Here is a 23,965-nt window from a genome sequence, read left to right as displayed (position 1 = left end):
GTGCTAGGATTAAAGGTGTGCACCAGTGTCTTTATTTTTATGGCTGAAGGGCCACCAGGACCTCACAACAATACTCAAGAGTTCTTACAACAAAATGGCACCCGATGTGGGCAATTAGAATTCAAGCTTACACCTTAGAAGGCCTGGGTGAAAGGCCAGGAAAAGCCAGGCTAGTCAGGCAAGAGGCCTGCTGTCTTTAAAAAAAGAACAAAAGCAGACCAAAGCCTCAGGCATGCTAGAGAGAGAGCTGGCCTAAAGCTGCAGGTGAAACAGAAAACACTACAGCAGAAGGCGCTTGCGTAACTTCCTTTTAATTGCTGTCCTCATGGAGCTAGTCACAGTGTGTTCTCAGTCCTCTGTGCCCTCTCTAAGAAACTTCAAAATAAAGCCAACCTAGGTAAGGAGAGAACTGAGAGGCAGACCACTACATTACAAATAATAAGAACAGAGGAAGGAAAAGGGCTCATCCCCAGAGAAGAGGACACTGACAGCAGCTGGACCTCAGAGCTCTCCGGTTTTGAGATGTTTATCAGCTCTTTCTGCTAGGGGCCCACCAAGACAGTAGTACAGCAACACCTAAATTACAAGGAATAACTGACAAGGCTTTGCTGCTACAGCAGGGGATTAAAAACAAAAACCAAACTGAACCAAACCAAAAAAACCAACTGGCCCAAAACTTAAAATTTTCTTGTTTCTTTGCTTGAGTTTTGTTTGAATATTTTTGTTTTTCCCTAATAGAGAGAAATAGACAGACTATTTTTATTGTTTGGCATTACTAAAACATAGAAGAATTTTAAAGATTTTCAGTAAATTCAGAATGTCACTTAGAGTTAAAATTTGTTGTTTCTAATTTATATAGTTACAATGATTTGGCACTGAAGTGAAAAATTTGAGGAGGGCAGTAAAGGCACACACCTTTAATCTCAGCACACAGGAGACAGAGATGTTCAGATCTCTGAATTCTAGTCCAGCCTGGCCTACAGAATGAAGTCAGGTGGGACGGCCTGCTGATAATATAAAGGCACTTAAGAATGACAGTCTAAAACTCAAAGCAGCACGTTTTTTCCTTAAAGGTATTATGCAGGTTTTTGCTTAGTAATAAATGATGATGTCCTTACTGATCTAAAACATAAATACCCACCAGTTTTAACTTTATATAAAGAGGAAGGGGAGACACGCTACTCTGAGCAGCCACCAGACTCTTTAGGACGTGGGACTCCCAGGGAAGAAGTGATGGCAACTCAGCCTAGTGTGAAATACAAAACCACCACCCAAACCTCCAAAAAGGTACAATATACTTAAAAATGTGTTTGAGCACTAAGATAGAAAGGAGTTTAAATAAAGTGGACACAGGGATGGATGTTAAATTAATCAGGAAAAGAGGATAAATATATACATTAAAAAAATTAAGCTGGGCATGGTGGCACATGCCTTTAATCTCAGCACTTGGGAGGCAGAGGCAGATGGATCGCTATGAGTTTGAGGCCAGTCTGGTCTACAAAGTGAAGGTTTGGGAGGCATGCAGCACAGGGGCCTTGCCGCAGGACTGCTTATTGCTGCTGATTATCATTACTGTGTGTCCCATGTATCTGACATGCCACAGAGAAGTCCTCGCTGCCTGTGCTCTGGTGTATTTGCTTTACTCTGTTGGGTGGATCTCCTGCAGAATCACGTGAAGATGACTCTATAATCCCTGATAATGATTTTATACAATTTCCTGATTTGATTCAAGTAACTTTAAGCCTTCCTGCAGAAGGACAGAAACTGCGAGGCACTATGTGACCTCCGTACGTCAGGCAAGCACACTGCACTGAGAACGACGGGCTTGAAGCAGATGATGAGCACAGTAAACACTCCGATAGGCCAGCGAGCCCCGTGTGCACTCAGACAAGTAACATTATTACTTCAGAATCTTAATAAACTCAGAAACAATAGAGAGCGTTGGAATGTACAATTAGGTGAGAATCCTGATGGAAGAACATATGAGCAATCCACTGTAAATTCTTATACCTGGTCATGAAACATTGTTGCTCTGACCTTACTATGACCTTATGAAATGTAAAATTTTTGGCACACCATGTACCCCATTATTCTGCAGTAATGACCCTGTCTGTGTGTATGATAAGTGCTGTGAAGTAGTTCTTCTGACGTAAGGGCTATTCACATGGCACGCACATATGTATGCGTGATAAAATGTTCGGAGCTTTACTCCGTCTATCCATTGGAATGCAAACAGTCTGAATGTCTGATTGCTTGTCTATATTTACGTATGAGCTGATCCAGTGGAATCAGCAGTAGAAAGCAGCCAGGAATGGGGTTCCCCTAACGACAGCCTGGATATGCTGCAATCCCTGGGGAGATGCTAGCTAATATCAATGCCATCATCACAGGCAAGCTTGTGGGAACTTATTGGTGGAGTCCATTGGGATTTATTCTCCATCTATGGGTTGTGTGTATATATATATATGTATATTTGTAAATAGATAGATGTAAGTATGTATATATTTATTTTTAATAAATTGCTTACTACTTAGACCTTAGAGCTAGAAATTTTGTCACAACCTACAGCTGAACACAAATGATTTCAAATACAACCCAACCTACTGCATAAATCATATCATAGTAAACATTAATATTTCCCCCAAATAATGATTTGTACTTACTTCAAGGATACCTTTACCTTGGGTTTAAAATAGGGTGCACTCTGATCTGCCAAAAAGACGATTAAGTCATTTCCTACAAGAAAGAAAGAAACAATTTTAGAAAAAAAAAATGGTTTTTGGGAGTCATCAACTCAGTGCTTAAAAACTTTCTGGGCACTGTTTCTATAAGAAAAGTTTTTATTCTAATCTAATCAGACAGCAATGTCAAGATTACCTATTCTAATCAAATGGAACATAGGGAAAGGGAATTATGGAAAAGCAAATTTATTCAAGGCAAAATGAAGCCATGGGATTCCATTAAGATGCAAATGGGTTAATTTAATGGGTTAGCTCATTAAAATATGAGTAACTATAAAGAACACACCTTAAACTATAGTATTCCACACCGAGTATGAGACCCTGGCTTGACCTGGAGCAATACAGAAAACACACATGTACAGCCTTATTCTATACTGTGCTATGGTGAAGGCTTGTGCTTTCCACATCCAATTAGCTCTTCCTTAAATGAGGATGCTTATTTCACTATATAGGTCATCACACCAACGACCCAGCACTCCTACTACCTACTCTTCTCACAAGAAACAAAGATACAGTTCAACACATAAGCAGAAAAAGCAGAGCCCTCCAGGACGACCTCTTTCGCTTGCTATGGAGCTATCTCCTCACGTGGATTAGTCCACGGAACTCAATTAATGCTCAACGGCAGCATTACTGGCTCAGAAGTGCTTAATCAGACACAGGATATCTTTAAAATGAAGGACATCCATGCATCCAGTTTGGATAGATTAGCTACAGGCTTGCAGCATTCTTGCAATGTAGGTAACCATTCAAATAGAGGAAAAGCATCCAGGTCTCTAAGAGGTTCTGGGGTGGGGCAAAGGGTCCTCAAAGGGCCTTGTCTGGACCCTGTCACTCAGCTCCGTGTCAGCTTTTAACTGTATTCGTGGTGTTGGTCCTTAACCAGCACCTAAGGGTGAATGCACTTTGTCGGCATCAGATCTTTTTGTAAGGCTTAACCTGGCTACTGAACTTTCAAGGATGGCAGGTTGTCAAAAAGAGATGCTGTCGAAGACTACAGCAGCAATCGAATGAGGGAGGGCGAGATGTACTCTAAAGCCCAGGCAGCTCATGCTAGAGAAGTCTGTAGTTTGAGGATGCAAGGCCAAAGGCGACAGGCTCTCATCAGTAGTTAACAACAACAGATGCTCCTGTGAGCCGTGCAGAGTTTGGTGCCTTTAAAGGTAGACGGATCCTAACAAAAGGAAGGGCAGATGGATTGAGTAGATCTCTCCTAGGAACAAACTGTCAATTTGCATCTTTTCCGAACAGTGGGCACTTAAGGGAAAGCAAATGCAGAGGCCAGAAACCAAGGTTTTTTTTTTTTTTTTTAGAACTTTTGTAGGTAGGAGACTATTCACCAGGTGAAGGCTATAAACTTTTGGGTGAAGGGAGTTTGGTGTGGCCTTAAGAACAGATTGTCAAACCGCGCGCGGGGTGACTGGGTCAGGACCTGGGGTTGATAAACTGGTGAAAGCTGTCAAGGATGAAAATAAAGGGAGAGCAACAAGGCTGGGAAATGCGAGAAGGAGGGGGACAGGAACACGGGGGCGTGGGTACACCGGGAGGGGCAAACGGAGGGAGGGCCGGCAAGCACTGACTTTCCCGAAGTACGAAGAGGTCCGTCTGTTTGTCGGAGTTGAGGTCCCCGAAGGCCGCCAGGGTGCCCCATGCCTCGGCCCCAAATAGCTCCGAGGTGACGTTGTGCAGAGCCCGCACTGGGGCAGGCCCAACGTTCAGCAGCGGGAGCCCCAAGAATAGGGGCACCAGGAACGCCCAGGGGCTAGGCAGCAGGCCTGCCGCCATGGCGCCCTCGGCCCGGCCGGCCTCCGCCGCGCTTAACGGCAGCCGCAAAGCACCGTGCGACCGGCCGACCCAGAAAAAGACTCGGGGCGAGGGCTCACGGGCAGCCCCTCGCAGCACTCTCACGCTCGCCCGGAGCTGTCCCTCTGACAACCAGGAGGCCAAGGAGCTAGGGCGACGTCGGCCTGGGAGCTCACTTCCGGCTGGTGTGCCTCCCGACAGTGTCGCGCGAGGGGGCGGGGCCGAGAGGGCGGAGTTGACAGGCAGTCCGGGCGGTGGGCATTGCATGATGGCGGGGGCGGAGGGACTCATGGCCGAAGTAAGCTGGAAGGTCTTGGAGCGACGAGCCAGGTCCAAGCGCTCAGGTTTGACTGCCTGTGACAACAACCTTGCCCCTGCGGGGTACAGCGGGTGGTGCTCTTCCTCCAGTCCCCTGGAGGGAGGCAGATGGGATCTGTCATGGGGATCAACTTGTGTCCCTAAAGTTGTCTTTAGGAGCAGTTAGGTGGCCCTGCCTGCCCTAGTTTTGTTCCTGTTGGCCTCACTCCCCACCCCCACCCCCCCTGCGCCTCCCTCATTTAGAAAACTTCTCTGTTTCTCCCCCAAGTTATTTCCTCTCCAAAGTTAGCAACAAGCTGACTTTTCCAGAAAGTTAACCTCTGGAAATCAGGCAGTGACAAGTTCTTGTTGGAGGGAATGGTGCCTGCCTACCACTTTTCTCGCTCTGAAAAAGTAGACGTTCATTTTTCAGCGAGGTCCTAAAGACCTGACACCTAATCTTGTCTTCTTTCAAATGTCCCATTCACATTCTTAAGTCATTTTTGAGCCCCCGCCAGTTCTCTGTGTCAGAAAATCGAGGAAGACAGGGTCTGGGCTACAGAGTAAGTTAGTGTACTGTTAGGGGTCACAATGAACTTGGCCTCTTCCCTAGCCAAGTGACCCTAGCAGCTGTAGTTTTCGATTGTGGTTCCCAACCATGGAGGTTAGAAGAAGCCAACAGTGCAAGTGTCCTGAACTGACTTGTTCAAATTGCAAAGTCACTGATGACTGGTTAATAACTCCTCGGAGAGCCGGGATTGAAACTGCCTCTATTGAAACTGGGTATAGTCTTGAGCAAAAAGTGTGTGTTCTTAAACAAAGAGAGGTGTAGGATGACAGACCTTCAACCATGAACCTTTCCCCTGTAAAACTTTGAAGAATTGAGAATGTCCTGTATTTGTTAAAGTAGTGCCAATTTCATTGCTTTAAGTCTTTTAAAAATTGTGTTTATTGGGGGTTGTAGTGGAACAACCACTTGAAATGTGAGAGAAAACATTTCAAAAAGGAATTGATGTAACTTCACAGTCAGCAGTTACTTGAAACAGTCATTGGGGGATATTTGTTTCCTACTTTTTCTTAATATTTTTTGTGTTACATGGAAATAGTGACTTGGTTACTAACAATATGGCTGTGGGAGTATAAAATGTGTTATTAGGTTTTTCTTTCTGGGCAAAGAGAATAGCTTTCTTTGAGGGACTTGACCAATGCCCCCCTAAACATATTAGTAAGTCTATTTCCTCTCCAAGTCGTTGTTTTAATTAAACACATTCACAGCAGTAAGCATTAAAAACCTTGCTTAAAAAACAAAACAAAACAAAACCTTACTTTTCTTAAGAAAGTAAATTTGTTTACATTTGCTATTGTCAAATGCCCTTCCTTAAAATCAGTCCTCTGTGCAGTCCTTACATGGAAAGTATCAATTTCAAATGTTCCTGTATGTTTATTTCATAAGCGTAGAATTTAGATAGAAGAAAAAAAACCTGATAGCAGTTGGAGCAATTCTTTAAAATTAGTAGTTATGTTTGCAGTTTCTGATTTTTCTGACTCTGGGAAATACTGACATAATCCTTGAGCCATATTATTTACTAATTGCTTACTAGAAAGAATTAATTTCATTCTGTTTACAACTTTCAGATTATATAAACAGCCTTGTTTGAAACATGTTTCTGGAATAGACTCCTCCTTAGAGTTCCTAGCATTGCTACATAGTAGCATAGCAACTTTTCCCTATAAGAAAGGAAGCTACTAATGAAATGTTTCCTAGTAAGTGGATATTGTGTCTCTGTCTCTTCCTATAAGCAAACTTCATTTACCAAGTAAAGGAAATCAAATTCTCAAGTCATACTAGACAAACTAAGGTTATATAATGATCCCCAATTTGTTTTTGCACATTGCATCACGCTAATATCTGCTCATCCTGCTTTCAATTAATTTAATGCTTATTGCTTCTAACCTTCACTAAACAGCTTTCAAATCCGTGTAGTTTAGCCTGCAACGCTTATGATAAGAATCAACGGTTTGAAATGGCCAACTCACCCGCTGCAGCCTTCGCTCCTCCCACTTTGTTAAGGGCTGGTAAGTGTACAGACCCAAAAAGGGCCAAATGACAATTTTATATATTATTGTTTCCTAAGGTTGATGTCACTATATGCTGTTTCTGGTTTGTTTTATTTCCCCTTTGGTGGACCCAACTTTGATCATCGTTTCAGTTAGTGTTGGACCTATGTTTCCATTGTGTTTTGAATGGGTCTTGTAGTACACAAGGAAGGCATAGGGTGAATGCCCTGTCCTGACAATTGCAAGCTATGTGACCAAACGCTGTTCTTTAGTGCCTAGGAAACTTAGTTGTCAAATGGACCTGTACTAATGATTTTTAAATGATTATTGTCCATTTTCTAGGTTTTGTAAATTGAGCTGTAGTGTACAGGAATGTGCAAGTGTCTCTGTAGTATGGTATAAATTGCTCGGGGTACATGCCCAGATGGTAGGTTTATTTTTAGTTTCTTGACAACCCTTCAGCCTTATTTCCAAAGTGGCTGCATTAGTTTACACCCCCACTAGCAATTTATAACAGGCCACTTTATTAACATTGAGACAGCATTTTTTTTTTTCCATTTGTGATCTTGATAGTAACTATTCTAACTGGGGTGAAATAGATTCTCAGGGTAGTTTTCATTGCATTTCCAAGGATGTTGATGTCTTTAAAAAAGGGTTTCTCAGATATTTCTAATTCTTATTTTGAGAGCTTTACTCTTGTTTTGATCTGTAACCTTTGTTTTACTTAGGTTGTTTTTTGAAGTTTAGTTTTTAAAGCTCTTAGTATGTTTTAGTTAACTGTTTCATGGTTGGTCTTAATTTCCTATGCTATTCTGAAAACCTTTATGTATATGTTAAAGTGTACTTGTCCTTTGTCATCTAGCTGTTTCGGGATCAGGTCTTACATTGAAGTCTTTAATAGATTTGGAATGTAGTTTCGTACAGGGTGAGATATAGGGATCTAGTTTCATTCTTCTACAAGGCAATATCTAGGTTTTCTAACCACCATTTGCTGAAGGTTCTGTCTTTTGTCTAATATAGATTTTTTTTTATCTTTTAGTTTTAGTTGTGGGGCCTTCCATCTGGGTTCTCTATTTTATTCCACTGACTTATGTGTCTATATTTGTGCCAACACCATTCTGTTTTTATTACTGTGGCTCTGTAGAATAACTTGAAATCAATGATCGTGATACCTCCTATATCAGTATTGCTTTGGTTCTACTTGGTCTTTTGTGCTTCCCAGTAGATTTTAAGATTGAGTATTCACTGTCCATGAATGTTGGTGTTCCTGCTCAGATGGAAAGGTATGCTGTGACTCAGGAGGTCAGGGACCACACAGCTCTGAGGTGGGACAGTGTCCCAACGGGAGGGTATCCTGAGACACAGAACCACACAGCTCTGAAAGGAAGTCTCCTCAGCAGAGGTGTTGTAGCCCTGAAGGAGACTGTCCATGTCTGAGCTAGAGTGCTACAGTCTAGCAGCTTCTCGTCCCCACTCCTCTTCTTCAGTGTTGCAGGTACAAGGGGAGGGCATTCCAACTCAGCTGAGGCGCTCTGGAGCCTCAGCCACGTTCTGCTTCTTCCTTTCTTTGGGTTCTTGGCTTCTTCTGATGAGAGTCACACACCGGAAAGCAAATCTCAAAAAAGAGATTTATTGTAAGGGATGAAATCCAAGGTTTGCAGGGATGAGTCAAGGGTGGCTGCCTCTGTTCCTGGTAAAGACAGCAGGGAACTAAATAGTAGGCAAGGCTTATATAGGATTTCTTAGGGGCAGACCTTTCCGGAATGGAGATTTCCAGGGTGAGGAGAGGTGGGCTTTTAAGTCCTGAGCTTGGGGGAGCTCAGTGATTGGTGGGTTTTCCTGTTCAGGGATTGGTGGGATTTTTCTTGTAGGGCGGTGTTGAGGCACTCCTCTACCTCAGGGCTGGGAATGATAGTTACAGCCCTTAGAAAATGATTTTTAAGGCTATTAAGGATTAAGGAAGTTGGGGGTGGTTGAGGCAGGCCTGGGCTGCTGGAGCTTATCAGGCAGGGCCTGGCTCCTTTCCTGCCTTGAGGGTTTACAAAGTTTACAAAAGGAGTCCACCTGTTGCTTGCTTGAATTTGCTTGAATCGCCAACAGTGAAGACTGTCCTTGAAATCTTGATTGGGATTGCATTGAATCTGCAGGTTGCTTTTGGTAGGGTGGCCAGTTTTATAGTATTGGTATTTCCAAGACACAAGTATAGGAAACCTCACCATGTTCTAGTGTCTTCCTAAATTTATTTTTCTTGGGTCTTGCAGTTTTCTCTGGAGAGGTCTTTTCATTATCTTGGATAGGTGCGTTCCCACGCATTTTACTTTTTGGTGGCTACTGTGAATGAGATTGTTTCCCTGATTTCTCTTTTAGTATGTTTGTCATTGATATACAGGAAGGCTATTGATTTTTGTGTGCTCGTTTTGTAGCCTGCCACTTTGCTGAAAGTGTCAGTTCTAAAATAATTTCGTTGGAGTTAGGAGTCCCATGTATACGATTGTATTGTTGGCAAAGAGTGATACTTTAGCTAACATTTTATGCCTTTAATTGTCTCCTTTCTTCTTCCTCCTGGCTTACTGTTGTAGGTAAGACTTCAGTCACTACACTGGATGCAAATTAGATAGGAGACATTCCTGTCTTGCTCCTCATTGCACTGGGGATGCTTTGAGTTTTCCCCTGTTTACTATGATGTTTGTTGTAAGTTTGTACTGTATATAGGCTTAGTTTTGTTGGGCTATACGCTCTCCATCTCTAGCCTTTCACATCATTTATCATGAAGAGGAGTTTGAGTCCCTTGAAAGTCTTATCTGTGTCAGAGGTCAGAGAGGGTATTGGACCCCCTGGAAATAGAATTGCAGATGGTGAAGCCGGGCGTGGTGGCGCACGCCTTTAATCCCAGCACCCTGGAGGCAGAGGCAAGTGGAATGCTGTGAGTTCCAGGCCAGCCTGGTCTACAAAGGGAGTTCCAGGACAGCCAGGGCTACACAGAGAAACCTTGTCTCAAAAAACAAAACCCAAAAAACAAACCCACTCCCTAAAAACAAAAACAACGAAAAAAAAAAAAAGGATTATGGATGGTGATGAACCATCATGCAGATGATGGGCATTGAACCCAGGTTCCCTAGAAGAGCAACCAGTGGACTTAGCTGCCAAACCATCTTACCAGCCGTGACTGCAAGTAGTTTACTGAGACTTTTTTACATCTATGTTCATCTGGGAGATTGGTTTGTAATCTTTTGTTTTGATGCCAGGGTAATACTAGTTTCATAAAAAGAATATGGGGGCCCTCTTACATTTTCAATTTTGTGAAATAGCTTGAATAGTATTAGTAAAGTCTAAGTGAATTCTGCGGTAAATCGATCAGATTCTGTTCTGTTTTCCCCCACTCTCCCTTGCGAGGTGTCTTATTGCTTCGAACTCATTGGTTATAGATCTGGTAAATTATTTATTTCATCTTGGTTTCATTTTGGTGATTCATATGTGACAGGAATTCATTTCTTTCAGATTTCTTGATTTGGAGGAATACAAAAATTTAAAGAATTTCCTTAGGGCTTTCTGAATTTTATTGGCATTTGTTGTGATGTCTTTTTATTTATCTCCAATTTTCTTAATTTGGATTGTTTTTGTTTTGTTAAACAAGGGGGTTGTCAGTCTTGTTATCTTTTGAAAGAATCAGCTTTTCCTTTCATTTTCTGTGGTGTCGGCTCCCTCCTCCACTTCCCCCCACCCGAGACAGGGTCTCACTGTGTCTTCCTGGCTGTCCTGCAACTTACTATGTAGCCCATACTGCCCTTGATTTCCCAGAGGTCTGTCTGCCCCTCCTCCTCAGCTGCTGGGATTAAAGGCTTGCACCACCACACTCAGCTTCTGTGTATGCTGTGTATTGATCCTGTGTATTCTTCATTAATTTATGCCAGCATCTTAATTATTTCTTCTCATCTGCTGCTTCTGGGTTTGGTCTGCTCCTATTCCCTCCCCACTCCCAGAGGCCTTAGAGTGCATCATTCAGTTATTTATTTGGTTTTTATTTAAGTGCCTCAGGCTATAAACTTCCCATTAAGGACCGTACTTATTGTATTGCATAGTTTTAAAATATCCTGTTTTCAAGTTTATTTCATTTAAAAAAGAAAAAAATTTAAGTTTCTTGCTTGATTTTTTTTTCAGTGACCAATTTATTATTCAGTAGTGTACTAACTTAATATCTCTATATTGGTATACTTTGTACATTTTCCATAGCTTTTGATTATTGGCTTAATTCATTGTGATCTTATTAAATGTGGATGTTATGTCATTTTTCCTGTACTTGTAAAGGCTTATTTTGTATCCTGAATTCAATTTGCTTAGAATACCTTTCTCCTGTCATTTTACTCCAAGTTAGTTCCTGTCATTGGAGGTAAAATGTGTTTCTTAGATCCATAAAAAGGATCTTGTTTTTCATCCAGTCTGTTAGTCTGTGTCTTTTTAGAGAGGAATTGAGACCATTAATATTCAGTTGTTTTTTGAAAGATGTGTGTTTCTGCCATGTTGATATTTTGGTTATTTTTCCTAGTTTGCCTTTGATTACCTGCCCTCATATTGTTTATTTGTCCCTTTGGCCTCCTGGGTGTGTTTATCCGTCTTTTCTCTCATACACTATACCATTTTCCTCTGTACAGCTGCCTTAGTGTTCATACATTTCTTTAGTTTACGTCTGTCATGGAAAGATTTTATTGCTACGTCACTTACAAAAGGTAGACTTGTCTGGCTATTCTGGGTTGGTAGTTGTGATAGTTCAGAACTTGGGAGATTCCTTTCCGAGCCCTTTGGCTTTAAAACTTTCTAACAAGCAGTCAGCTTGCTTTTTTTCGTGGGATGTGGCCTTGTATCTCTCAGGCTTCAGGGTTCTTTCTCCATTTTGTGTTTTTAGTGTTTTAGCTATGATATGTCTTGAGGATTCTTTTTCTGTTCCGATCTATTCTTGCTCTGTGGGCCTCTTGTGTTTGTAAAGCATCTCTTTTTCAAGAGTTAGAAAACTTAGGATTTTATTGAAAATATTTTCTATGCCTTTTCCTTCCAATTTTTTTCCCTTCTGTGCCCAGATTTGTAGATTTGGTCTTTTCATGTGTCCCAAAGCATGTTCTGTTCATGGGTTTTAAAAAATTGGGTCATTTTCCTGTGGATGAACAACTGAGCGCTGCAACCTTATCTTGTAGGCCTTGAGTTTCTGTCTCGGTTCACCTGCCTGGGATGCTTTGCCCTGGCCTTCTTACTTGACTAATTGAAATTTTGCTTTGCATTTTCTTCAGTAATCTTCCTATCTATCAAATTCCATTTTCATATCCTTCATTGTCTGTCTTACTTCATTTACCTATTTGTATTTCTTGGACTTCAGTTTTCTCCTGTTCTCTCTTGATTTGTTCAGATGTTAGTGTCCTCTTTAGAGTCTTTGAACTTTTGTAACTGTTCCTTTACGTTCTTTGTGTTTGATTTCATTGTACTTGGTACTTTTGTGAGGATCAATCTGTCTAGTTTGTGTGTGTGTGTGTGTGTGTGTATGTGTGTGAGATGTGCTTTCTCCTTTCACCTTTATGTAGGTTTCTGCGGCTGAGCACAGACTGACAAGCTTCCACAGGGTATGCCTTTGTCCCCTGAACCATCTCACTTACCACTGGTCTTTTGTCAGTTTACTGGTTGGGTTTTGTTTGTTTGTTTGTTTGTTTGTCTTAGTTTTTAAGCAACAGGTTCTGTTGCCTTCCTACTTAGGAGTGAAAGCCTTTTTTTTTTTAGTTTTTTGAGACAAGGTTTCCCTATGTAGCCTTGACTGTCCTGGATTCACTTTGTAGACCAGACTAGCCTGGAACTCACAGCGATCAGGATCAGCCTGTCTCTGCTTCCTGAGTGCTGGGATTAAAGGCGTGCACCCCCATGCCCGGCAGGAGTGAAAATCTTTAATGACTAAATTTACTCATTACTTGAAGGGAAATGGAATTCTAAAGGAAGTAGAATTATACTTTCACATTACACAAAGTATTTGAAAGTAGCAGACCGGAAACTCTTATTAAATCAAATGCATCAAGAAGCAAAGTAGAAAACCACGAAGCTTCAGTGTTCTCCGTCTCACACACCAGTTCCTTCACTATTGCATTGAATATTTGCATTTTGATGAGATTTGTTTCACAGAAATTTACAAGGCTATAAAGAAATTTTTATTTGTTAAAATATTATCAGTTAATTTGCATCTGTAAGGTACTCATTTAAAACCTGCAGTTGTGTTTGAAATTGTGTGCTTTTACATTATCATCTTTTCATGGACATTGTCTTTGCAAGAGAATTCTTTATTGCGTGTTTACATTAATAACCTGCTTGACGCATGCCCCAAGGAGGGGGAGTGTCACATTCTGCAGTTGCATGTCTAGCATGTACGGTTTGTGTTGGAATCATCTGGGCTCCAAGGGATTTGGTAGTCCCACACTTCCTGCTCCTTGTGTCTAACACAAACAGCCCGTCATGAGCTGCCTCCTCTCCATTCCAGAATGTTTTCTCAGGGGACGTCCCATGGTCCTGGCTTGGGGACAGAAACATAGTTCTATTCTGTCACCTTCAGAATCTTAGGAGTTTCCTAAATTTTTTTAGGGACTTTAATCAAGTCAGACTAAACTAAAATTCATTTCATTGATAAAGGAAAGGATTTCAGGCCTTAGTAGTTTAAAGCAATAGTTGGAGATTCTATTAAATGCAGTTTAATGTAGACTTCCAAGTATGAAGGTAAGGAGCAAAGAAAGCCAGGGAGATACCCCTAAGAGCATGGACATGGACTGCGGGGGGAGGGGACGGCCGGTGTGTGGAGTGGGGGGTGCAGAGCCAGGGGTTGGGGCGGGGACGGGGGGAGGGGGGTGGCTGCAGAAGCAGAAAGTTGGCTCCTCAAGGGGGAGTCACAAGTAATCACAGCTCAGTGCGGGTGCAGGCTCCTCAGGGAGAGCTGCAGAGAGGAGGTTAGGCCAGAGTGGGTAGGGCTTCACTGTGAGAAAATCACAGAAAGTAAGACATACCAAAATGTAGGAGCAGGCCGTGCAAGAGAGAGTTGACATTAATTACCTTGGCATTTAGCCATGTATGCCATTTTGGGGGTTCTCAAGTTGCGTGTCAAAAAGTTTCTGAGAAAAAAAATATTCTTTCCTGGTAAGAGAGCTTTTAAGATGGCTTGAAAGATATCTTAGATGGTATCTTAGTTTGCCTTATATTCCTATCATAAAGACTGAAAGCACCTTGGGGCATAAATGGTTTATTTCCTCTTCTCTGTCACCGAGAGAACTCAAGCAGGGTAGGAATCCGAAGGCAGGAACTGAAGCAAACGTCACAGAGGAAGGGTACTTCCTGGTTTGTTCCCCATGGCTTGCTTCGCCTGTTTTCTTCACCTCTGCCCAAGGGTGTCGCTGCCCACCCACAGTGGCTGGGCCTCCTACACCAATTGTTAATTAAGAAAATACCTGAGAAACTGACCAACGTAAATCACGAAGCATCTCAACTAGGTGACTCTGCTTGTTTCACGTTGGCAAACAACTAGCCAGCAAAGATGGAATTAAATTCTGTTAGGGTAAATCAAGAAACCACTAAAGGTATCCAAATGGCTTATTACATGTGAGATTACTAGAAAAGCCATACATTTATTGGTTAGAAAAATGACAGGCTTACATAATTGTTAATTATGCTGGATCAGTTCCTGTTTGCTGCTGGTGAGAGACTAATACGAGACCTCGGAATGACAAGTCCCTTTCCTTCTCATTACCAATGTTTTTCTGTCTTTCTGACTTATTGGTGTCTTCAACATCCCTGGGTCTCCATGGCAACTCTGGCTTCACCTTCAGGGGGTTTTTGTAGTGGTCTCTCAGGGACAGCTTGCCATTTTACAAAAGGGTCCCCCGCTCCCTTAGTATAAGGCTTTCTCTTTGACATAGGGTGTTAGGTAACACTTACACAAGGTTCACATCCTAATCGGTGTATATGTAGGTTCGTCAGCTGTAATCAAAGTTGCCAGTGCCTCTAGATGGCTGCCTTAGTGTCTGCACTGCAGGGCTTTGTGGGATTGCCTAACTGGCTAGGATGTAGCTCTTTGAGGTGAAAGGGATTGATTGGAGTCTCTTAGTGCTTCCTGGCTGGTGGCAGAATTCTCGTCAGTTTTGTATATGTAATGTCAGATCTACTGAGAAGGACCGGGTAAACAAAGCTCCTCTGTTGTGGCAGTGGAGACAGAATTTCCGTCAGTGTCTGAGGATTATATAGGGGCAGGCTGCGGTAGCAATGATAGAAGTGTTCCTTTCATGGTTTGAGGGACAGGTAGGGACTAGGGGAGACCCTACTTGAGGCCCAACCAGTATTAAGTGCTGTTGAATTAAATTTCTTTGAATGGCCTCATGGCCAAGCTTCTCAGGATAGACTGAGGACCAATTGATCTGGTCCTTTAAGTATTGGGGAAGAGGGGATGGGAGGCGCCTAATTACTTCTTGGAGACGTGAGAAGCTAATGTGCTCCTTACATGTGGCATGGGTACATCTCAAGGCCACAGTAGAGTTTGTGGGCAGCTTGGCAGGTTTTAGAGACTGAATGCCTACTTGTGCAAATAACAACAGGCCCCGCCCTCAAGGCGGGCTGCCTGGGTGCAGGTGGGGCCTGCAGGAAGGTGGGTGTTTCTCCACCTGCTTTTTCAGATGAATAGCTGTGGCAGCTAAATCTTGCCACTTCTAAAAACTATGGTATCTTTCCAAGGGTATGATTGAAACTCTCTTTATTTTGGTATATGTCCCATTTTTAGTCTTTCAAAAATACTCATCATTGGTTTTTAATTTAGTAAAAGCTTTTTTTCCACGTCATTAATAACTTCATACAGTAGTCATCCTTTTTGGCCTTTAACAATTCAAGATTTAGCTCAGGAACGAATTTTGCAAAAGCATGGCGCTTGGTTGTAGAGATAAACATACTGTTACCTGGGTTATATATCAAGATTTATCACTCCAGCTGCCTGTAGAGACTGTACTAGGGAGCTGACCTTTATCATAAATATTTTATCTTCTTGGTAGATAGTGAAAACATATTCCTATTCTTACTGTGTTTCTGTCTTCTAGCAGTTGCATCATTGAGGAACTTTATATAAATTTGGAAATAGTTTTTCTGGCAGTCATATCATTGTCGATTGATTCTAAATAACCGAGTGTGCATGTATTGGTAAATTGTCACGGTCTATTTATGTTCATTAAGAAGCTGGCTCTGCAAGTGTTCTCCTTCCCACTTCAGATACCAGCACGCTTGTCTTAAAGTGTCCTCCTGCACTCCTCCTCCGGGGGACAGGCTGGTCCCTGGCTGCTTAGTAGAGAAGGAGAAGAATTTAATAGCAGCCCAAGATTAAAAACACTGTGTCAGCGAGGTGTGGTGGTGCACACCTTTAATCCCAGCACTTGGGAGGCAGAGGCATGTGAATCTTTGTGAGTCTGAGGCCACCCTGGTGTACAAAGAGAGTTCCAGGACAGCCAGGGCTATTACACAGAGAAACTCTGTCTAGAAAAACCAAAATAACAGCAACAACAACAGCAACAAACAGTGTCATTGAGAATAACAAGAATGTGAGCTATTTCCAAGAAGTTACAGTTGTTTTCATTTCACAGTATAAAAATGCCTGTTATAGGAAAGGGAAATGGAAGCTCATCCATGGAGAAAAAGCTCCATGGGGAACTCTGGCTGACTGCCCCAACTTCCCCACTTGATTTCTGCTGCATGCAGACCTTCATGTGATATTTAAATTGTTAAGGCTATTACCGTTTATTTGTTTTAAATTGCTTTTAAGTGGTTCATTGATAACAAAGATGTTTCATCTTAATCATTAACAAGCTTTCATAAACATTATAGAGCTATTTAATGTTTGAACTTAATTTCCTAGTTTAAATACTTGCTTTGTGGACTTTTTAATGGGAATTTTAATCTGTTTTCTGTAACTGTTCACATATTATTCTTTGGTTACATAATTTTATTTTTCGGAAAATAAACAGAGAGGCCCAATTAATTACGACTTGATTCTAATTTTTAATAGACTTTCAGCTTTGATTATAGTTGAATATTAAAGAAATAAAAAGCTATTTATGGCTTAGAATTTTATCAGCAAACTATCTTGTTCTTATTTTAATGTAATATGTTAATGAACATTGACCCCACCATTCATATCTAATTTACAACTTATTTTCTTTTATTTTTAGAACTTTACTTTTTTTTTTTAGAAGTTTACCTTTTAAATATTAAAAAAATTTTTTTTCTTTTCTTTGCATCTCTGATGTCACTGCCTTAATTCAAGCCTTTATTCCTAGGACTCACCATCTTTTACTGCCAACAGGCTTCTCCTTATAAAATGTAGCTCATTCAACCCACTGGCTCTCTGTTAACTATAGGACAAAGTTTAAATTTGCAACCTGCTGCTTGGCATCTTCAGGTTTTAGACTGCTGGATGCTTTCCCAGTATCTTGAATGGCTTCTACACCTTTATCGTGAGGGGCCTTCTGCATTAAATAGCCTTCCTCTGTAAGCTTGGTACACACCATAATCTTTTATTCTGCTCCGTGACTTGTCTCCCGTATTTCTTGATAACACATTCTCTACATCTGGCTTTCGATTTCTACTTATTTCCATGACAGTTTTTACATGATTCTTTTATATTGGTTGGCATTGCACTGATGTTAGGTAACGACTTACACATTTTGTTTTCTAGGCTGTGAAACCCTTCAGAGTTAGAGCATAGATGCATTACACCTTATAAATAAAAAGCGTATAAATAATCACTTAGCTTTGGTTTCTTTGTCAAAGAAGTGGATTTATTTCTGGTCTTCGATTAGATTCCAGTGATCCCCCTGTCTGTTTCTATGCCAATACCATGTAGTTTTTATTATTACTACTCTGTAGTACAGCTTGAAATCAGGGATGGGGAACCACCAGAAGTTCTTTCATTGTATAGGATTCTTCCAGCTAAAGCCTTTGACCCAAAACTTGTCCTGCCTGTAAGATGTTCAGGGACAGAAATAGAGCAAAGATCCAGGGACTGGCCAACCAAAGACTGGCCCTAGGTGAGACCCACCCCATGGGAGAAAACCAATCCCTGACACTATTAATGATATTCTGCTATGCTTGTAGACAGAAGCCTACCATAATTCCTCTGAGAGGCTTCACCCAGCAGCTGATGAACACAGGTGCAGAGACCCACAGCCAAACATTAGACAAAGCTCAGGGCCTATGGAAGAGTTGGGGGAACCATTGAAGGTGACAGAGGGCTCAAGGTCTTCCACAAGAAGACCTACTGAGTCAACTAACCTTGGCCCATGGGGGCTCACAGAGGCTCAACCACCAACCAAAGAGCATGCATGGACTGGTCCTAGGCTCTTTGCACACACGTAGCAGATGCCCAGCTTGGTCTTGCTGCAGGTCTCCCAACAACTAAAGTGGTACCCCTCTCTGTCTCCGATGCCTCCTTTTGGATCTTGCTTCCCTCACTGGGCTGCCTCGTCTGGGGGAGAGGATATGCTTAGATTGCAGAGACTTAATGTGCCAGGGGTGTGGGGTTGGTACCCATGAGGGACCTCTCTCTTCTCTCAGGAGAGGGGAAGAGAGGATGGGGAGAGGGAAGTGTGAGGGAGAGACTGGGAGGAGAAGAGGTGTTACAATCAAGATGTAAAGTGAATAAATGAATAAATAAATAAGTAAATAAAAGAATGATGTAGGGGTTAGGGCATATGCCTGTGTGTGATTTATAGACATAAGGACCTAAGTGTGGATCCACAGCGCCCACATAAAAGGCGAGGTCAGTGGTGCACCTCTCTAACCCCAGTGCTGGTAAGATGGAAGCAACTGGAACCCCAGAGCTCACTGGCCAGCCATCCTGAGTTATGAAGTCCCTGTTCAGTGAGAGCCTGTCTGAAAAAACCAGACAGACAGCGATTGAGGAAGACATCCCCAGGATCATCCATCGCTGGCCTCCCACACATGTGCTGACCCATATGCATGTGCACTCATGAAATCCCTCTACCCACCCACAGGAACACATGTGTCATGCACTAATGCCCTCCCAACGATAGGGTCTCATGACTTTTACCCTTCACTTAAAACATGTTTTGATTTTTTTTCCCTAAAAGGTGAAGTGGAAGAAGTCTCTTAAATTAGTTATTAGCATTGCTGTCAAAACTTGCCACCAGTAGCACTTTTTATTTCGTAAAGTGGTCAGAGCTGTTTGATTGGCCTTGTCTGTCACAGTGTAGAAATCCTGTAAAATAACAAGGAATTTGAACATGACATTTTAATGCAAGGAATCCGTTAGCAACAGAAGTCAAATGACACTCTTAAGTGAGGTGGGGGAAATTAGCCCCCGAAAGCTTGGGATCCAGATAGCTTCCTCTTACCTCATCGCGGATATGCTCCTACATGAAATCTAGTTCTGGAAAGCCTTAAGCACAGTGCTGAGTAACGTGCTAGCGAGCTGTGTTGTCATGGTAGACTTCTTCCAACCCGAGCTTAGAATCCTTTTGTATTTAACTTCTGAAAAGCCGCTGTTTTATTTTTTGCACATTGCATCTTAAATTTTCTGAGTTGGAAATAAGATGAGCTAAGATCTTGGTAAAGGGGGGGACCCTCAGGTAAAATGGTAGTGGAAACAGCTTTGCTTGCCTGGCTGAAGCACACAGCAGAGAGTAGGGAAGTGCACAAGTGTTTTAGAATCTACTTTACTATTTCGGGGATCATCGTGAGAGCTGTGCGGCCTTGGGAGCAGGCTATATGTTGCTGTTGTTGGAAAAGAAAATTTCTAGTGTTGAAAGAAATGCTGGTATAAAGCAAAAGTAACCTAGCAAGCCGGTTTTTGTTTGTTTGTTTTTTTGGTGTGTGTGTGTGTGTGTGTGTGTGTGTGTGTGTGTGTGTGTAAGAGGTTCTCTGCTCTTCAATTTAAATGTAGGTGCCAGCTCACTGGGGTGGAAAGTGTGCTCAGTTTGTTTTCTGATGCAGGTGGTGACTGTCTGACTCCATTAATTGGAGCCCAGCCTCACAGCCTGACTCAGTTTGCTGATTTGCGTTGGCAGCACAAAGGGGAAGGGCCCGACAGGGAAGTGCCGGAGTGCGCAGGCTTGAACAGCGTGCCTGTGCTTGAGAGTTACAAAGATGGAGTTTATGAAATGTTGGCCCTCGGCAGGCTACCTATCTTTGACAGAAAAAAGTTTCTTACATTGTGAATCTGTCATTTTTATGATAAGAAATAAGACATGTACGGAAGACTGAAATGATTGATGACATCATTCATCTCCATTTTTCTTTTACTGGAAACAGAGAAATAAAACCATGTTCCAATGTTTAAGTTGTAGACTTTGAAAAATTTTCCAAAACTCCACTTTCAGTCTTTAAAATGGAAATAATAGTATCTACTTATTAGAATTATGAGGGTTAAATGAAATCAAAATTACAGAGCTCTTAATTAATACTTATGATAAATGCTCGAGTAATGTTATTTACTTTTATTCTGATAGTGATAAGAATGAGGCTAGATAAAAACAATGTAAAATTAAGAGGCCGTGGGATGAAAAAGGAGCCCTTATCCTGGAGTCTAGCTTGACTTTCCTATTGATGGAGTCAAAGAACCAAGAAGCTCCCAACACCTCGGAGAGGAAAATTATCCACAGAGACTGTCTACCTAGAGCTAGCTCCCTGTGCTTGCTCAGGGCCAGGGTGGCTTATGACCTTTAAGGTTCAGCAGTGATCTCAGGTTCTGAAAGCCATCTGTGTGCACTTGGGCCAGAATGGCTTGTGACCTTTCCACTGCCACACACTTCTCAGATTCCTACAGCCATTGGTACCTCCCTCTGCCCAGGATGATGAATCTTGACATTGCTCTCTCACCCATCGTATTTGGCAGCACCCTTGGAGCTTTTTAATCTTTAAAGTTTACTTTTAAAATATATTTTATGAGCAATGTAAAAAAAAAAAAAGCAGGAGGTAGGGGCTCTTAACTTTCAGGGATGTCACTTGGGAGCCACCAAAACTCTAGATGTGTGTATGAGCAACTTGCTTTTTAGAAATCCACATCCTCTTCTTATTCACTTCCGTGCCTAAGAGCTATGTAAAAATCTTCAGTAGGTTCCAACTCTGCTTCCTGCTGGTTCTCCTGAAATTCCTTTCTGTAGCTAGCAATCAGCTTTGCCTGAGTAAAGGTCACTGACGAGGAAGTGAGCTCCTTGGGCTACCAATGGCCACATGTAGCTGTGTCTTTGTCCCTGAAGCCATTGACAGTAAGGCTATTATTACATTATTCTTTGCCCCTTTCAGCTTTTTAAAATTAAAATTTTTAATTATGTTTGTACTCTGCATAGAGTGTTTAATATTGATAAGCATGGTGTTCTGAGTATATTGATAGACTAATGTCTAAAATAATAAACATACATGTCTGGAATTGGTTCTACTCTTCACTAGCTCTCTGGTGGATTTATTCTATAAAACTAAGACCTTTCTGCCTCAACGCATGGTCCTCGGTGCTTGACTGTCAGGGGAGTCAGAGAAGAACACTGTCTAGGGGTTTTGAGGCTTGATTGAGTACTTTTAAGGCTTACAAGACAGACAGGTTGATTGAGATTGTGTAGAGCTGGTTCGGTAAGGACAGAGAAGCAGACCTGTTAGCACAGGGATGCAGTGCTCGTGGACCACACGTTCATCATGACATGTCGATCGTGGTATGTGAACTGTTTGCTTGGTTCATGGCTGAATTTCCCTGAGAAAACGAAGATGCTGTTTCAATTGCTAACATTCATTCTTCTTCCTTCCCCTCTCTTCTCTCGTTTTTCTGTAAGATAGAACACTACTGTAGAGGACTGGGACTTCTTAAAATGTAGATTATGATTCAGCAGGTCTTGGGTAAAACCTGAGATTCTGCAGTACTAGCGGCCCCAGGAAAGCTTTTGCTGCTGTTAGCAGTTACTAGAGCAGAGCTTGTGTTCTGGGTATACTAAAAAGTCAGGCTTGGCCACCCGCCCTCAAAGGAAAAGAGCCAAATTAACGGTGAAAAGCAAGAAAAGAGTTATTTAATGTGGCCACATTGGCAGAAGAGACAGAGATCTAGTGACTCCCCATGTCCCCATGTTCTGGGTCATGACTTAAGGTTTCAGTAAGTGTGAGTAGGTGGCTAGAGGTGTACATGCCTAAGCAAGTCTGGTCAAGCCTGTCACCATCTGGCTCCAGTTTTTTCTGCTAGATCCTCCGACGAGTCACCAGCACTGCGTGACTATCTTTCTAGGATGTAAAGTCCCCAAGGCTGGCACAGGGCTTTGGCCTTTTCCCAGCTTGATTTCTGAGCAGTTCCAGTTTCCTGGAGGCAGAATGGTCTGATAGCAAAAGTGAGACTGTTCTTTTTAGAATAGCCTCATGGCCTGCTTTTTGAGGAGCCAAAGTCTGCCTGTGGTCCACATTTGCTGAGCCTTTCCTTGTAGCCTCGTCTCTTCTGTGTCTTTTATATGGAGTGTAGATCTTGGTGCCACAAATAAGCATCCTCAAGTTCCTAATCTTGAACTCAGTCTGTGATAAATATGTCATCACCTGCAGTCCTCTTTTCCACTGGACACAGCCCCACTGCTGCTCTGTAGCCACTTTTCATTGCTTCCGTTGGTTTCTCAGTCTACTGTTGGCCTTGATTTCTGGCCTGAATCTACCTGATTCCAGTCTGAGGCAAGATAGATAGGGAAATTATAGTGACCTGGGAAGAAAAGCTCAGAGAAGAGACAAGGCTCTTCATCCTGGCTTCATCCTGAGGTATGGTCTGCCTTTTTGGTTGATAAAGGCAAAAACCTCAGCTACCAGTGATAAAACTCAAATTACCCATGGAGACAATATAGATTTCCCAAGAGACATCTTGTCAAAGCAAATAAATTATGCTTCCTTATAGCCTAAGTGATCTATTGTGAGTTTCTACCCCTTTTTTCTCATTCCTAAGTATAAACAGGGCCCCTCACAAGCCCTCCTTACAACTGTGATGAAAAAGAACATGCTTTAACCCTGTGAACTGAACTCTTTGAGCAGCATTTTCCACAGAGGGCTTGGTGTGGTGCTATAGCCTGCGTACCACCAAAATCATACAGTACTCAAGCTTGGACATGGCTTATTGTCTCCAGAGTATCTTAATTTCTCTTACCCCTTGAGCTTAAAATATCTAGACTACAAAATGTTTCTTCATAGTCTCCAACTCTCCCTACATCTTGGCCCTTTGTTATTTGACTTTTTTTGGAGAGAGCCAATGATGGAGCAAAGGAACAGTCCCACCAGCCTACAACTTGATGAACTAATGAGTTTATTGAGGTTACAAGCAGAGGTCTGGGTCCAGGGTTACTTATAGGAGTATGGACAACTAATAAGTTAAAGGCTGATTTTCATTCAAATGTAAGGGTATAGAAATAGCTCAATTCATTCTTAGTGGCACACACTGTATATTAAGATATCCATTGTGTAGTCTTCTGTTTTAATTTCAATTTTTAGCCACCATAATTGAATTTTAATGCAAATTTTAATAAGTTTAATGTTCATCAGTCACATTCCTTTTTTAATCTTTTTATTGAGAATAGATTCTATTCTCATACACTATATTTTGATTATAGTTTCCCTTCTTTCTACTCCTCCCATTTCCTTGTTACCTCCCCTCCCTTCTGGATCCTCTTTCAGTCTCATTAGAAAAGATCACGGTTTTGAGAGATAACCACCAAACATAACAAAATAAAATATAATAAGACAAAGCAAAAATTTGCATATTGAAGTTGCACACAACAACCTAACAGGAAGAAAAGAAGAGGACTTAGGATAGCCTACATGGGGCCTGTGCATGCTGCTGTGCTCTCATATGCTGCTTACACACTTGATTCAGAAGGCCATGTTCTGGTATTTCCGATCCTCTCTGACAAGATCACATTCTTCCAGTTTTATAGTATGTAAAAGTAAAAACAAACTACTCTTATTGTCTAAAATATATTCAAAACTATGGTATACTTACAATGGACATGAAAATTAAGTAAAAATATGGTTAGTTTGAGTAAGTAAGTATAATGGAT

The 23,965-nt window shown here is 41.8% G+C and overlaps 2 protein-coding genes across 5 annotated transcripts in view; one reads left to right on the top strand and one right to left on the bottom strand.

The window, feature by feature from the left end:
- The window catches only part of ITFG1 (integrin alpha FG-GAP repeat containing 1), a 136,606-nt gene extending 131,898 nt beyond the window's left edge, over positions 1–4,708 (bottom strand). Inside the window, exons 1-2 of the mRNA XM_084756010.1 lie at positions 4,322–4,708; positions 2,664–2,736 (exon numbers count right to left, since the gene is read on the bottom strand). Of these exons, the coding sequence (XP_084612136.1) occupies positions 2,664–2,736; positions 4,322–4,526 (278 nt within the window). The 5' untranslated portion in view covers positions 4,527–4,708. The remainder of the gene's footprint in view (positions 1–2,663; positions 2,737–4,321) is intronic.
- Positions 4,709–4,762: 54 nt separating this feature from the next.
- Positions 4,763–23,965, top strand: part of PHKB (phosphorylase kinase regulatory subunit beta) — a 192,936-nt gene continuing 173,733 nt past the window's right edge. For 2 of the 4 annotated variants that reach the window (XM_084755999.1, XM_084756000.1), the window contains exon 1: positions 4,763–4,888. In XM_084755999.1, the coding sequence (XP_084612125.1) occupies positions 4,810–4,888 (79 nt within the window). In that variant the 5' untranslated portion in view covers positions 4,763–4,809. Of the gene's footprint in view, positions 4,889–6,808; positions 6,918–23,965 lie in introns of all 4 variants that reach the window. The other 2 variants (XM_084756001.1, XM_084756002.1) reach the window with 2 other exon arrangements.

Source organism: Acomys minous (assembly GCF_964271855.1).
Source record: "Acomys minous genome assembly, chromosome: 14".
NCBI lineage: Eukaryota > Metazoa > Chordata > Mammalia > Rodentia > Muridae > Acomys > Acomys minous.
This window is presented reverse-complemented; position numbering and strand designations above follow the sequence as displayed.